We start from the raw sequence: 12,073 nt of genomic DNA on the forward strand, positions 1-12,073 counted from the left end.
ACCCACCTTACAAGCTTTCCTTTTCCTCAGTGTTTTTCCCTGGACACGAGTTTGGTGTCAAGGGGGGGAGTATGCAAATACAGTCTTAGAAATGAACAGGAGTTCGTAGGTGCTGGATCCTGTTGATTCCAAAGTCCGCACCTGGGTAGGTGCAAACACAGGTCTTTATTTTTAGATTTGGCTTTTACCCCCCGGGGGGTGGGTGGGAGGGCAGATTGCCACATGGCTCTCACCTCCTCCCCCTGTCTAGATCCATCAGCTCTTCATTAAGCCTTCCAGTGGGTGGCCAACCCCCTGACTGCTTCCTGCTGGTTCATTTCTGTGCTGAATGGGCAAGGTATGAAGAAACCTGCTGGGAACAGCTGAGCACCAAAAGCTTTGCTGAGGCGAGACAGGCGTGTCTGATCCCCAGCCTTCCCATTACTTGCCTCTATGATTGATGCCTTGTAATTACCCTGGATATATGAGCCCGGTCTCAGACAGCTGTAACAAGAGGGTCTGAAGAATCTGGAAAAGGCTTTTCTTCCTTGCTTGTTTGAAAGAGATGCTCACAGCATGGGGGGGATCTTGAAATCCCACTGGGAACTGCTCCGAGGTCGTTTTCCTAGCCTATGGCAGCTTTGCAGAATTGTTAAATACACAAAGCAGCCGCAGTAGCTTCCCCAACCCCTTATTCCAAGGCCATGGAGCCTAAGGCTGTTTAGAGTCATTAGGTCAGGAAAGATAGGTTATCTTTCCTGATCTAAGCTTATCTTTCCCTACAGGCACTGAAAAAGAATACCTGCAAGTGATCTTGCAGAATGGAGCTAAATAGTGCAGCTGATTACTTTTGGTAAATTCTAGGAGCTTTCTCTGCTCTGCCTTGGAGCTTGGGCCTTATGCAAGACATGCATTGAAAGTGAAGGCAGAACTGCCCCAGAAACAATTGATTTTCTTAAAGTTTTCCCTTGTGCCAGGTGGTTAATTAGCAAACAACAGGAGTCTCTGCTAGAGCATGGCCTAGTACAAGAGACATTTATATTTTATTGTATATAATCTAGGAAATAGTGTGATTCCTACTTAGTCTTATCCAGAACGGAAATTCCCATAGTCTTATTAAAAAGAAAACAGAAAATACAATACAAAGAGAAAAGGAAAATACAGGAAAAAAAAATTGAACCTTCTTCTGGAGTGAGTGCAAAAGTGCCTGATGACCAACTGTGAAGAAATATTTTAGGAGTGCAATATAAAAGCAGTTTGACCTTCATTTCCAGGTTGGTAAATACTGATATAATCCCTTTGCATAGGTACAGCTGACAGGAGTGTTTCTGGCCCCTTGCCAGCATTTCTGGCATGAGAAAGTTACCAGAATCTCTTGTTCTCCTCTTACTGTAATTAGCATAACCGTGATTAGCAGCTCTTCATCCTGCAGACCCTGGCCTTTGGGCTTAGTCTGGAGGCTCAGCTCTCTGAGGTTCAGGTAGCTCTGGCTATTGTGCCGTGAGGATGGCTCAGGGAGCCTTTGTGTTATGGACAGAAGAACACTGTGGGTAGATCAGAGCACAACCCTGATCGTGGTTTAGGAGTGTGTCCATTGTCAGCACAGCAGCTGCTTCTTTTCCCGGAGTCAGTGGACGGTAGGAGGAAGTAAGAAATTAGAAGAATTTTCACTGCTGAGTTGCAGAGTTCAACAGCTCAAAAGTATCCTCCACAACCTGCCAGAGGCAGTTTTCTAGTGGGAAGTCGTTGTCTACCAGGTTGACCAAGTAATAGTTGTCATGAATGTACTGGATGATCATGCGAGAGGGTGACTCCTCTTCATAGAGCTTGGCCCATTGCTCAATCCACAGTGCAAAGGCCTCGTCCTGCCATGGGAACAAGAAAAAAAAAAAATTGGCAACATCTTTATGTTACTTAATTTAGGATAGCCAGTGTCACACATGACTGGCCAAACCGGGGCTTGTTTCTTCTCAGTAAAAATGGCAAGAGTTGAGCAAGAAGCCTTGTGTTTTCCAGTCAGTGGGAAGTGCCCAGAGCTCAGAGGAGACACATTTGCAGTACAATGGATGGCTCAATGCTGCCCCTGTGTGTGTAAGACGAGAGGAGGAGCCACTGTCCAGCACTCTAAGGCCTGGTACAGTGACAGAAGTGACTCTCAACCCCCATTACTGGGTGCTTTGTGTGTGGGAACAGCTCTTGCTGGAGCTGAGAGAGCAGGAAGAGCAAGACCTGTACCTCTGCAAGCTAATATAGCAACAGCCCTCAACTGTGAGGAGTGTCAGAGACTAAACAAGACATTCTGAACTTCCAGGGCATCACAGCACTGTATCCAACAGAAGGGAGGACTCACCTTCCAGGAGAGGAAGCTTACAGGATCCACTACAGTGGGCTGGATGATCTCCCTTCCAGGGAAGATACCCCAGGTGACAGCATTGGGTTGCAGATCTGGAGCATTGGTGATATTCTGGCCCTGCCAAAGGAAGTAAAACCTTTCTGAAGAAACTGCTGGAGGAGGGACTGAGTGAGTTGGAAAAAGTGTATTTACCCTCCCTTGTTAAGGAACCAGACAGCTGCTGCACACCACAGCTAACTTGCTTTACTTTCCCATCCCTTCATCAGCCCTCATGATATACCCTGAATATTTGGTATTTGTCTCTCTCCCAAGGTGGTGAAAGGAAAATATCCTGAGAATGATGGCCTTACCTTGACATTGACAATGTGGTAGTTCACTCGCTGCTCGTACTTCTTCAGCACTTTGAGCAGCGCCGTGACAATTTCACTGGAGGTGAAGAACTCCAGGTATGCCTGTAGGGAGGGGTGGGGAAGGGGGGGAAGAGAATCAGAGCCTTAAATCACAGCAGAACTGGACAAAATACAGGTAAACAATGACATTTGTAGAGTCTGGGCTGCCTTGTGTGTTCATCCCCAGAAATACGTACTACAGAGGCTTGAGCAAAAGGGCAGAGCAAATTAGTAAGTGAGCCAGGGAAAAAAATAACTGGGGAGAGCAGAGGGAACAGCCCAGGAACAGGGCACTCAAGAAAGTCACATGCTTCCTGTTTTGCATCCACCCTAGTAGACAAGAAGGAATGAATTCCAGTGTTACCACAACTGCTGCACAAGGAAGCAGTCTGCCAGAATACTTGGTAGCCTGAGCTTAATCTTTATTTTACAGCAGTGTCTTGCCAAGGCAGCCCAGCCTGGTAGGAGCAGAACTCAGGGGTCTCAGCTGGGCTCTCCCAAGCACCACTCCCTGTCCTCATCTTTTGTTCACAATTCTCCCTGTGTGCTCATACAACCAAATTCTGTGCTTGGCTGCTCCCAACAACTGCTTCCCCTCCCCCCACTTCCTGGCTATTGCATGAGATGATGGATTTCCCTCACCTCAGGGGAATTTTTTCCTTTGAAAACATAACTGCATTTGCCATCTGCTAGTCTCTGGCTTGACCATTTGGATCCCTTTTGAACAAGGATGCTTTGTTTTCCAGTATGAGCTACTTGCCTGGCATGTACCTTGATGGGCTATTCCTATCACAGCCATTAGACAAGGCTCTAGGTCCTGAAATGCCTGACAGGGGGAGACAGGCATGGCAGGCATGACTGTTGGCAGGCCAAGGAAGGAACCTGACAGTTGTCTGAACAGCACACCACAGTGCATGGGCTAGGGGCAACTGTGGAGAACTCTGCCATACAGAAGGAAATTTTTTAATACCCCTTTACCACCACAAGATGCTGGGTAGTAGAGATACTACCTCATTGATTCCCATTTTGTGAAAAATCTGGGTGCTTTGTGCATCACTGAATCAGATGCAGGGGGAAGGGACACGTGTATATATAAAGTGTCACAGCCCTGCTCTAGAAGTAAGTTAACAATAATTACTTGCTGAGAATAAAACCATGAAACTCTACAGATGTTCAATAGATGTTTTGAGGTGGGTGAAAACAGCTGTGAAGTCAGTCATAGAGATGGCATTATGGCTCTTAAGACACCAAAGGAGCTTTGCCTTATCTCAAAAAGAATGCATTAAGATAAGGCATGAGCAGAAGGATTATGTGGATGTAAGCCTGGGACCTCCCAGCCTAACAGAGACCAAACTAGGTCAAACTCTTTGCTGTTTAGCCCAGAATAGTACAGTACCTTTTGGAAAACATAACCTCCACTGGGCCCCCAGCCCACAATAGGGTCTGTGGATGGTTTGCCATTGATGTTTGGCTGGGAGTTGATGGTCAGGATTCCTCGTCTGTTGACCCTCTCCAGCTCATCCTTCAGAAGGTTGGTCTCAGTAGCAAGAGGGTCATCATTCCAAGGCATACATGTAACCTACCACAATGAGAAACCATGGATGTAACAACCCTTGGATTACCATCTAGGTGTTGAAGGAACTCAGTCGTGCCTTCATAGTCTCAAACACACTTGCTTCAGGAGAGAATTCCCAGGTTTGGTTCAAGGGTTAGGATATGTTCAACTCAAGTAAGGATATGCTCAAGTAAGAATGACTGCTGAAGCCAATCAATACTGGTCTTGTCAATCAATACTGTAGCACCTTTCCTTTTATGCTGAGCCTCAGCTCAGGCTGCTGGACCCCCTTCAACCAGTGTGCCAGCAAACACTTTTAGATAGAGAAGTGCCAATCCTTCTTTAGAAAAACAATGTGGAGCAAGAGAAAATGTGCATTATTGTTTGGGCCACACTGACCATCTTTCCTGGGCTCTCACTCACCTTGTACCCATTCCTGTTGGGTTCTCCAGTGATGTAACATGTGAACACCTCAAAGACACTTTCCTCACTTGTCAGTTCTTCTCCCCACATCTTCAGAAGCTCTTCCCGGGGAGACTTGCTCTTCAGATAGAAGAGGTAATAGTCCTTCAGTTCCCCAAAAGCTGGAGAGGAGGAGTTACCCCTGTAAGGGGAGAAGACACAGACATGAAGTCACCAAGGAAGATGTGCTGATTTGGTGATGCAGGAAGAGACAGCCAACCAGCAAGAGAAGTACACAACAAAACCCACCCAGACACCAAAAGTCTCAACATCTTGGTGCCATCCACCTCACCTCACTCAAATCCAAGCAACAGGGAACCACTTTGTTCCAAAGCTACCTCAAGTGTGCCCAGGACATGAGGCTCTCCTACCACAGCTGAGCCTTCCTGCAGGTGACAGCTTACCATCGGCCATTGGGGAAGTCATCCCACTCCTGAGTTCGGTAGATGTAACTCTTGGGCCTGGAGGCCCAGAAGATCGGCCGGACATCCTCCACTCTTCTCTTGGGGTGGGCACTGACTGCCCAGGGCAGAGGCCGCCTGCATGGGAGGAGCAGATGTTAACACAGTTCCTCTGCTGACTTTCAACTAAAGGCTGGAAGCCTTTCCCATGGTGAAATTTGCCTCTGGAGAGAAATAACAGTGGCTAAGAAGAGTTCTGTTTGTCAAGAAGTAGGACAGGAAACTCTTCTTCCTTTATGAAAGATATTTCCTACTCAATTTCCTCACAGGAAGTTCAGTAGGGTATATTTATTTTTAAGGTACAGGACTGACACTTGAAATTGGAAAAAGTAAGAGCAAAGCACTATGGGAACCTACTTCAAGGAAAAATAAAAAACAGCTTTGTCAATTTTCCTTTGCTTCCTCTTGTCTGTGCTGAAGCCTGTGAACTCCACATTCCCTTTCTCAGCTGCAGAGAACCCTAGAAATCCACAGTGGGAGCATACCCCCAGCCTGTAAGGAGTTGTGATGAGGATCAAAAACATGCTTCTTCCAAGTGGCAGCTCTAAGCTCTGGGTTTTTAAAGTCCCAGAATGGCTACTTTAAAGCTACTTGACTAAAACTCCTCTTCTGGCTGTCCCCTCTATTCCTCACATCTTCTGTTGTAGATCTGTGGGAAGGGTGAACTACTAAATGCAAAAGGTGATAAGAGAAAAATACAAAGGAAAAAGGAGACTAGAGGTATTGACTCATACATTATTTGTACCTTCAGTAGGTGGGATGGATGGATGGATGTGGAAGCCAGCACATTCTGCTCACCTTGGGTCTTCTCTCCATAAGCCCAGCCGCTTCAGGACTTCAGTGGTGGCCACCTCCCGGTTGAGGGTGTAGAAGTGGAGCCCGTGCACCATTCCACTGTCCAGCAGCTCCCGGCACATGGACACTGCCAGCTCCACCCCGTAGTTCCGGATAGCTGCGTCATTGTCCTTGATGGGTTCAATCACATCTTTGATTTCCTGAGGCACTTCCAGCTTAGAGAGCTTCACCAGCTGGCGCAGGGAGTGGTAACCCTGAAGGAGGATGCAGATTGTCATTTTTCCAAGACCCTTTTTGGCCATTGCAGTAACATGGGTACTTGATCTTGATTTTGTGGCGGGAGATTTAGAACTGGGGCTCCTGGAACCTACTCCCAGGCCCCATCTCCAGGATGGTAACACAGTTCAGGTCATGTCATTTTAGGTGATTTCTCCCCGTGTCCTTGCCTGAGCCCAGCATGCTGACAGTGACCTCAGGACATGCAGGCCATTGTCCTTTATATCCCTTTTTGCCATATGGGCACCAGAAACCGTTTCAGCTTGTTATTAGCTGCCTAAGAGTTTAATTTGGCAAACCACCTACAGATTTATTACATTCAGTAGTCTCTCTTTCCTGAAATTTTGTGGAGGATATTTACAGACCTGTCTCAGGCCCTGACCCACAAACACCTAACATCCTAGATCCTTATTCCCTCCCCAAATTCCAAATTACTGAATTTCACCTGTATAGGGAAGATGCCAGGAATAATGGGGCAGGTAATGCCAATGGCTTGACAATCCTTCATGAACTTGAAAAAGGTTTCTGGTCGGAAGAAAAGCTGTGTAATGATGAAGTCTGCTCCAGCAAAGACTTTCTCCTTCAGGTGCCTCAGGTCTGCTTCATAGCTCTCTGCTTCAGGATGACCCTTGGGGTAGCCTTTGAGAAGGGGAGAAAAATGAAAAATGTGGTCAGCACATGCAGAAACATTCAGAAATTAGGAAGTATCCAATCTGATTATACTGTCACAGCCCAGGTCCAGGGAGGGACTGCTGAGCTGATTTCCCTGTCTCAGACCCAACTGCAATAGAAGGCATTTACCTGCCACACAGATGTCGAAGTAATCATCAAATTCGTTGCGAATATGCTTAACCAGATCAACAGCATGATTGAAACCATCTACTTCTTCCTCCCATTCCTCACCAGAAGGATCTAAAAAGAGAACAAATCCACAGTACTCTTCAACTGTTTGCTGAACTCAGATCTGCTGGTTCTGTAAAAACCTCCTGGTATCAAAAGGAAGACAGAGATAAACTCCCAAATCTGCAGTTTTACCTATGGACTGGTTTTATCTGCCCTTGGGCTGGAGGGACTGCTAGCTAAGGGCTCAGGTGAAACACTGTCTCAGCATTTAATTCCTGCAGAAGGACCCCCTAAATCTCTGTTTTTACTCTGGAATTGAACACAACAGCAGCACAGCCTCTGCACAACACATCACAGGACAGAAGGATTCACCTCCACGCAGTGCCATGATGTTCTTCAGCCCAAGCCTCTTGGCCTTCTGCAGGTGCCCTGTGATGTCATCCTTGGTCTGGTTGCAGCATGTCATGTGCAGAATGGTCTCCAGGCCACAGTAGTTCACTGCAGTGTTGGCAATAATCATGGAAGAGGTTTCCTTGTCAGATCCTGGGTCCCCTGCAGGGTGCCACGTCACATCAATGAAGAGGGGACCACCTGCTCCCATGCGGTCAAACCTGTGAGGTTTAGAGCTGTGTTAGCCTACACCAGGTGGCCAAATCTCCTCCCTGTGCCTCAAATATCTTGCTCACTGCTAGAATGCCAGCAGCAGACAGACAGGGCTTGAATGACAGCAATAGGATAGACCACAAAAGCATTGCACTAAGAGTTTAGCAAGTGGCCAGTGTAAATAAGGAAAGGCATCCTTGAAGGCTCTATGGGAAAGAGCTTACAATTTCTTAGAAGATGAGGCAACTGAGATGTTCTCTGTGCAACACACTTTCTCCCTGCATGCTCTGATGGACTGATAAAGCTTCTGACATACAGCAGTGCAAGTCCCATTCCTTTTGAGATGGGAGACTATCCTGCAGAAGCCACACACACAAAAAGATGGACCAGAACTCTGCTGTGTTCCTAAGTGTGCCTAAAAGACGAGACAATTCCCTAACATGTCTCTCTCCTGCTCCAAGGTGTAACAGGCCCTTCTGTTTAACACATGGCATTGGCATATAGCAATTACAAAAAGAATTCTGAAATACCCTCTTCTCCTCCGGGTAAGTCCATGGTGGCTCATGGGGCTCCAGAATAACTCCTAGCTCTGCTGAGACCTATCAGCTTTCATTTAGCATGTAGATGTGGACACCTACATCAGAGGCTAAAACTGTAATACTGAGGCACAAACCATAGTGGCTGGATTAATATTGAAAGGAAATGGGAATCTGGCACACTGTTCATCAAAGAATATTTTCTGCTTTTACTAGGTACTTTTCTGTCCCAGTATTGTGCTTCAGACCCAGAATAAGACATTGGGGTTACTCCATCTTCCCAGGGCATGGTAGAGAGGAAACAACCTGGCCCCTCAGCAATCCCACCATGACACTTAACTCTTCAGGGCCTCCAAGGAAGACAATTTACCTGGTGTCCATTACCCTCCTCAGCAGGAAAGCACAGCCCCATTACCTGCTTCATCACCTGGAAGGGGAGACAGAGCATGGAGCAGAGCCTGCCTCGTTAGCTATTTCCCTGCCCTCCACCACAGACACTTCCCCCTCTGCCCCCTCCCACCCTGCAGGGCTCACCTGGAGATGAGGTTGACAGCAGCATTGGCTGTGCGTGGAGGGAAGAACTCCAGGGAGAACCACCTGTCTCCAGCCTCCTGCCGGCGGCGCATCTTCTCCCGCAGGCGCTCGTGGCGGTCGGCGTCGAGCACGGGTGTGGAGCAGCGCGAGTTGTCCTTGGAGCTCTCGCTGCCGCTGCTGCTGCCGCCATCTGACCTGGAGCTGGAGCTGGCACTGCTCGTCTGCTGGGTCTCGTTAACCATGGTGAGCGCTCTGGAGAGGGCAGCAGGAGGAGTACAGTCAGCACACGGGTCTCTGCACAGAGCAGGTACTGCTGGGGTGGGCAGCTGATGATTAAATGTCGCTGTCAGGGACACAAAAGAGCCACACACTCACTGGTCAGGTTGAAGTGAGGAAAAGAAGGGCAGTTTATTATGATTTAGGGTGTAAATAGGATTTGGAATTTGGTCAAGGATTGGTAGATGAGAGGAACACCTCTCTGACCCCAATGGTCAATTCAGAAGTCCATCACCAAGAAATATGAAAACAATCTACTTTGTTTTGAGAGACTCCAGAAGAAATACGTAATCAATCATCAGAAGGCTAAAGAATCAGGGCGACAATTAAAGAAGCCTATGCCAAGACCCAACATTCATCACCATCAAGGAGTCCCTTTTGCCAGCTTTCACTGTAAGCTGTAGTGGGGTACCTGGTGAAAACACAATAAAAAGCATCTGTTTAGATAGTGCTGAGACAAATAATACAGCACTTGGCTTCATGCCACTTTGATGCAGCTCTTCTTTGCCTGCTGAGTCAAATTTGGCTCTCAGAAGAGTCAGGTCAATGTCACTTTTGCCCTGACTATAACTCAGCAAGCCAGGATGCCCATGTGAATTAGGTGATGGCCTGTCATCTTCTGGCCTTGGGCTGGGCATGCTAGCAGATACTTTTTTTTGTCTACTGCAGCTGCCTCTTTGACTGTATCCATCTTCAGAGTTTCCATCCTGTTTGTTCCCAAAAAGCAGCACTGCTTTACAGTGTAGGTAGGAAAGTCAGTGCTAATGGGACAGGTACTCAGGAATACACAAGCTATTGCTGTATCAGAAACAAAGGACAGAATCCCCTCTGGCCAGGCCATCCCCACAAACTATGCTTTGTTTGCTTTGCTGGCATCACACCTGCATTTCCAACCATTAGCCTTCTCCACAAGACACACCATCTCCACAGACAACTTTCCCCTGTGCCAGTCCCATTGCACACACTCAATTAACTCTTTACCAGATACACTGTTCCCTTTGTAAACAATTGTGGCTGCTTGGAAACAAGGCCAGCAGAGACCATCCTCATCTCATTGCCTTGCAACAAGATCAGCTGTGCTTGCTTGGCGTTACAGAAAGCAAAACAGCACTGCAAGTCAGTGGTACAAGTAGGCTTAGGATACCCAACTCCATTTAGCTCTGCAAAATGTCCCATCCTGTGCCTTTAAAATGAGGTAGGGATTGCAGACAGTTATGGAAGAGCTACCACAAAATTTGGATCTGTGTTATTTGCTTTAGTACTACCAAAACTTAAAATTGTCACTGGGAAGCAGCATGTTGTCCAAGCATTACATAACTTTGGAGCCTGTTTTGGAGGAAGCAGTTGTGTGAGCCAGCACACTCTCAGTCCTTATCGTAAGCTCTGTGGGTTTAGTTCAGCCAAGAAGACTTTGAACTCGTCTTCTACTGTTTACATTCGAGTTGCCAATCAAGCAAAACCCTTTGGGAGAAAGTCTACTTTTACCACCTGGGGAACCTCTCCAGCTGGCAGAAGATGTGAGACAGGAGTGCAGGCCTTCTGTTCCAAGAGGAACCGGCAGCCTCAGATCTCTTGTTTACCAACACAGCAGCTGTGGTAAAGAGCAGCAGCACAGACCTACTGACAAGCAGACCCAACTGGGTGCAGAGTCACAACCCTGACCAAGCTCAGAGGACTTTGCCTGACATTCACATGCATTAATCTGGAGAATTTCCCCCAAGCATGCCTTGGTGATCAAGCTAAGGGCTCACAACCACGTGCTGTTAACTCCCAATATCTCATTCCTAGCAAGCATGGCACAGCACTGCAGGCAAATCAAAGGAGCTTTGTTTTCTGATTTGAGATTTAACACCCATCACATGGAAAAAGGGTTCATGTCTTTATGTCTCTATAAAAAGAGACTTGCTGTTGAGGAAAGGTCCTTATCTTACTAGCAATATCAAATCATGAAGACATGAGAAAGGCTCACTTAGATTTTTGTCTACAGGCAGCACTTGGAACAATTTCCTTACCATGATACGCATCACAGATTTGCTGGCAGACACTCCTAGTTATTGCAAAGAGAAAAAAGATAAGCCTAAACAACAAGAACAGCAGCAAAGTAAGACAATTGTTAACACCTGTCAACACTCTTGCTCCTGTCTGTCACACTGCCGAGCCCAAAGATCCATGGCTCAGCATATTGCTGATACTTAGCATAGATGTACCTGCTGCTTTTATAATGCTGGTGGTATTTAAACTCCTTCCAGCCGCGAGCTGACACCAACACACAGAGCGTGGAGCCTGCATCCCCCTAAGGTCAGTTTTACCCTCCAGACCAAACTGGGCTGCAGCAGATGCGCGTTTCCCATAGGGTGCACGGGCTGCTCCAGGCCCAGGGCACGGGCTGATAGCGGGGCGGGCAGCCCAGGAGCCCGCGGCTGCACCCGCCGCCCGAACAGCTCACGGGGCAGCGGCTCGGCCGCGGGACAGCTCCGGGGAAAGGAGCGGAGGGAGGCTGGCAGCGCCGCGGGCCGCCGGGGGAGAAGGGGAGCAGCAGCACCTGCGGTCCTGAGTGCCGGGGAGGGGTCGGGGCCAGGCAGGTCACTGCAGCTCCATCACCCCTTCGCCTCCGCTGACCCGGCCGGGAGCAGCGGGTAGACTGACCCGCGGCGGGGCTGCCCCGGCGCTGGGACCCTCACGGATGGGACCCTCACGGATGGGACCCTCGTTCCCGGGCCCCGCTCACCTGCGGCCAGTGCCGGGCACTGCGCGGGCCGCGCGCCCGCCGCGCTTTAAGGGCGGCCCGCGGGTCACGTGGGGCCCCGCGCCTGCCCTCACCCGACATGGCGCCGAGGGGCGGGGCCGGGAGAGGCCTCGGGGGCGCGGCCAGAGCGGGCGGGACCGGCGGGGCGGCGGGAACGCCGGCGGCAGGGGCCGGGGGCGCGGCCAGGTGGGGTGGTGCGGGCTGGGACGCGGTTGGGCCGGTTATGGGAGCGCGGCCATGTGCGGGTGAGCCCGATGGGGCCGCG

At 48.9% G+C, this 12,073-nt stretch overlaps 1 protein-coding gene and 1 long non-coding RNA gene across 5 annotated transcripts; one reads left to right on the top strand and one right to left on the bottom strand.

The window, feature by feature from the left end:
• Positions 1 to 1,003: 1,003 nt before the first annotated feature.
• On the bottom strand, positions 1,004 to 11,850 carry MTHFR (methylenetetrahydrofolate reductase). Of its 4 annotated transcripts, none has more exons than XM_083877094.1 (13): positions 11,791 to 11,850; positions 11,075 to 11,109; positions 8,787 to 9,038; positions 7,486 to 7,724; positions 7,072 to 7,182; positions 6,716 to 6,909; positions 5,998 to 6,248; positions 5,143 to 5,277; positions 4,700 to 4,880; positions 4,118 to 4,300; positions 2,683 to 2,784; positions 2,330 to 2,449; positions 1,004 to 1,844 (listed from the first exon to the last, which is right to left on the bottom strand). In XM_083877094.1, the coding sequence occupies exons 3-13, from the start codon at positions 9,026 to 9,028 to the stop codon at positions 1,647 to 1,649; spliced, it is 1,956 nt and encodes a 651-aa protein (XP_083733220.1). In that variant the 5' UTR covers positions 9,029 to 9,038; positions 11,075 to 11,109; positions 11,791 to 11,850; the 3' UTR covers positions 1,004 to 1,646. The 4 variants fall into 4 exon arrangements, with proteins under 4 accessions (XP_083733220.1, XP_083733219.1, XP_083733222.1 ...); XM_083877093.1 differs by having other exon boundaries at positions 8,787 to 9,129; positions 11,791 to 11,806; XM_083877096.1 differs by lacking the exons at positions 11,075 to 11,109; positions 11,791 to 11,850 and adding an exon at positions 8,623 to 8,679 and having other exon boundaries at positions 8,787 to 8,861.
• Positions 2,420 to 2,791, top strand: LOC310918244. Its single transcript, XR_014591615.1, has 2 exons — positions 2,420 to 2,500; positions 2,645 to 2,791. It is a non-coding gene; the product is annotated as an uncharacterized lncRNA (long non-coding RNA).
• Positions 11,851 to 12,073: the final 223 nt, after the last annotated feature.

The sequence above is a fragment of the Zosterops lateralis genome (genome assembly GCF_965231275.1).
Source record: "Zosterops lateralis genome assembly, chromosome: 22".
Classification (NCBI taxonomy): domain Eukaryota; kingdom Metazoa; phylum Chordata; class Aves; order Passeriformes; family Zosteropidae; genus Zosterops; species Zosterops lateralis.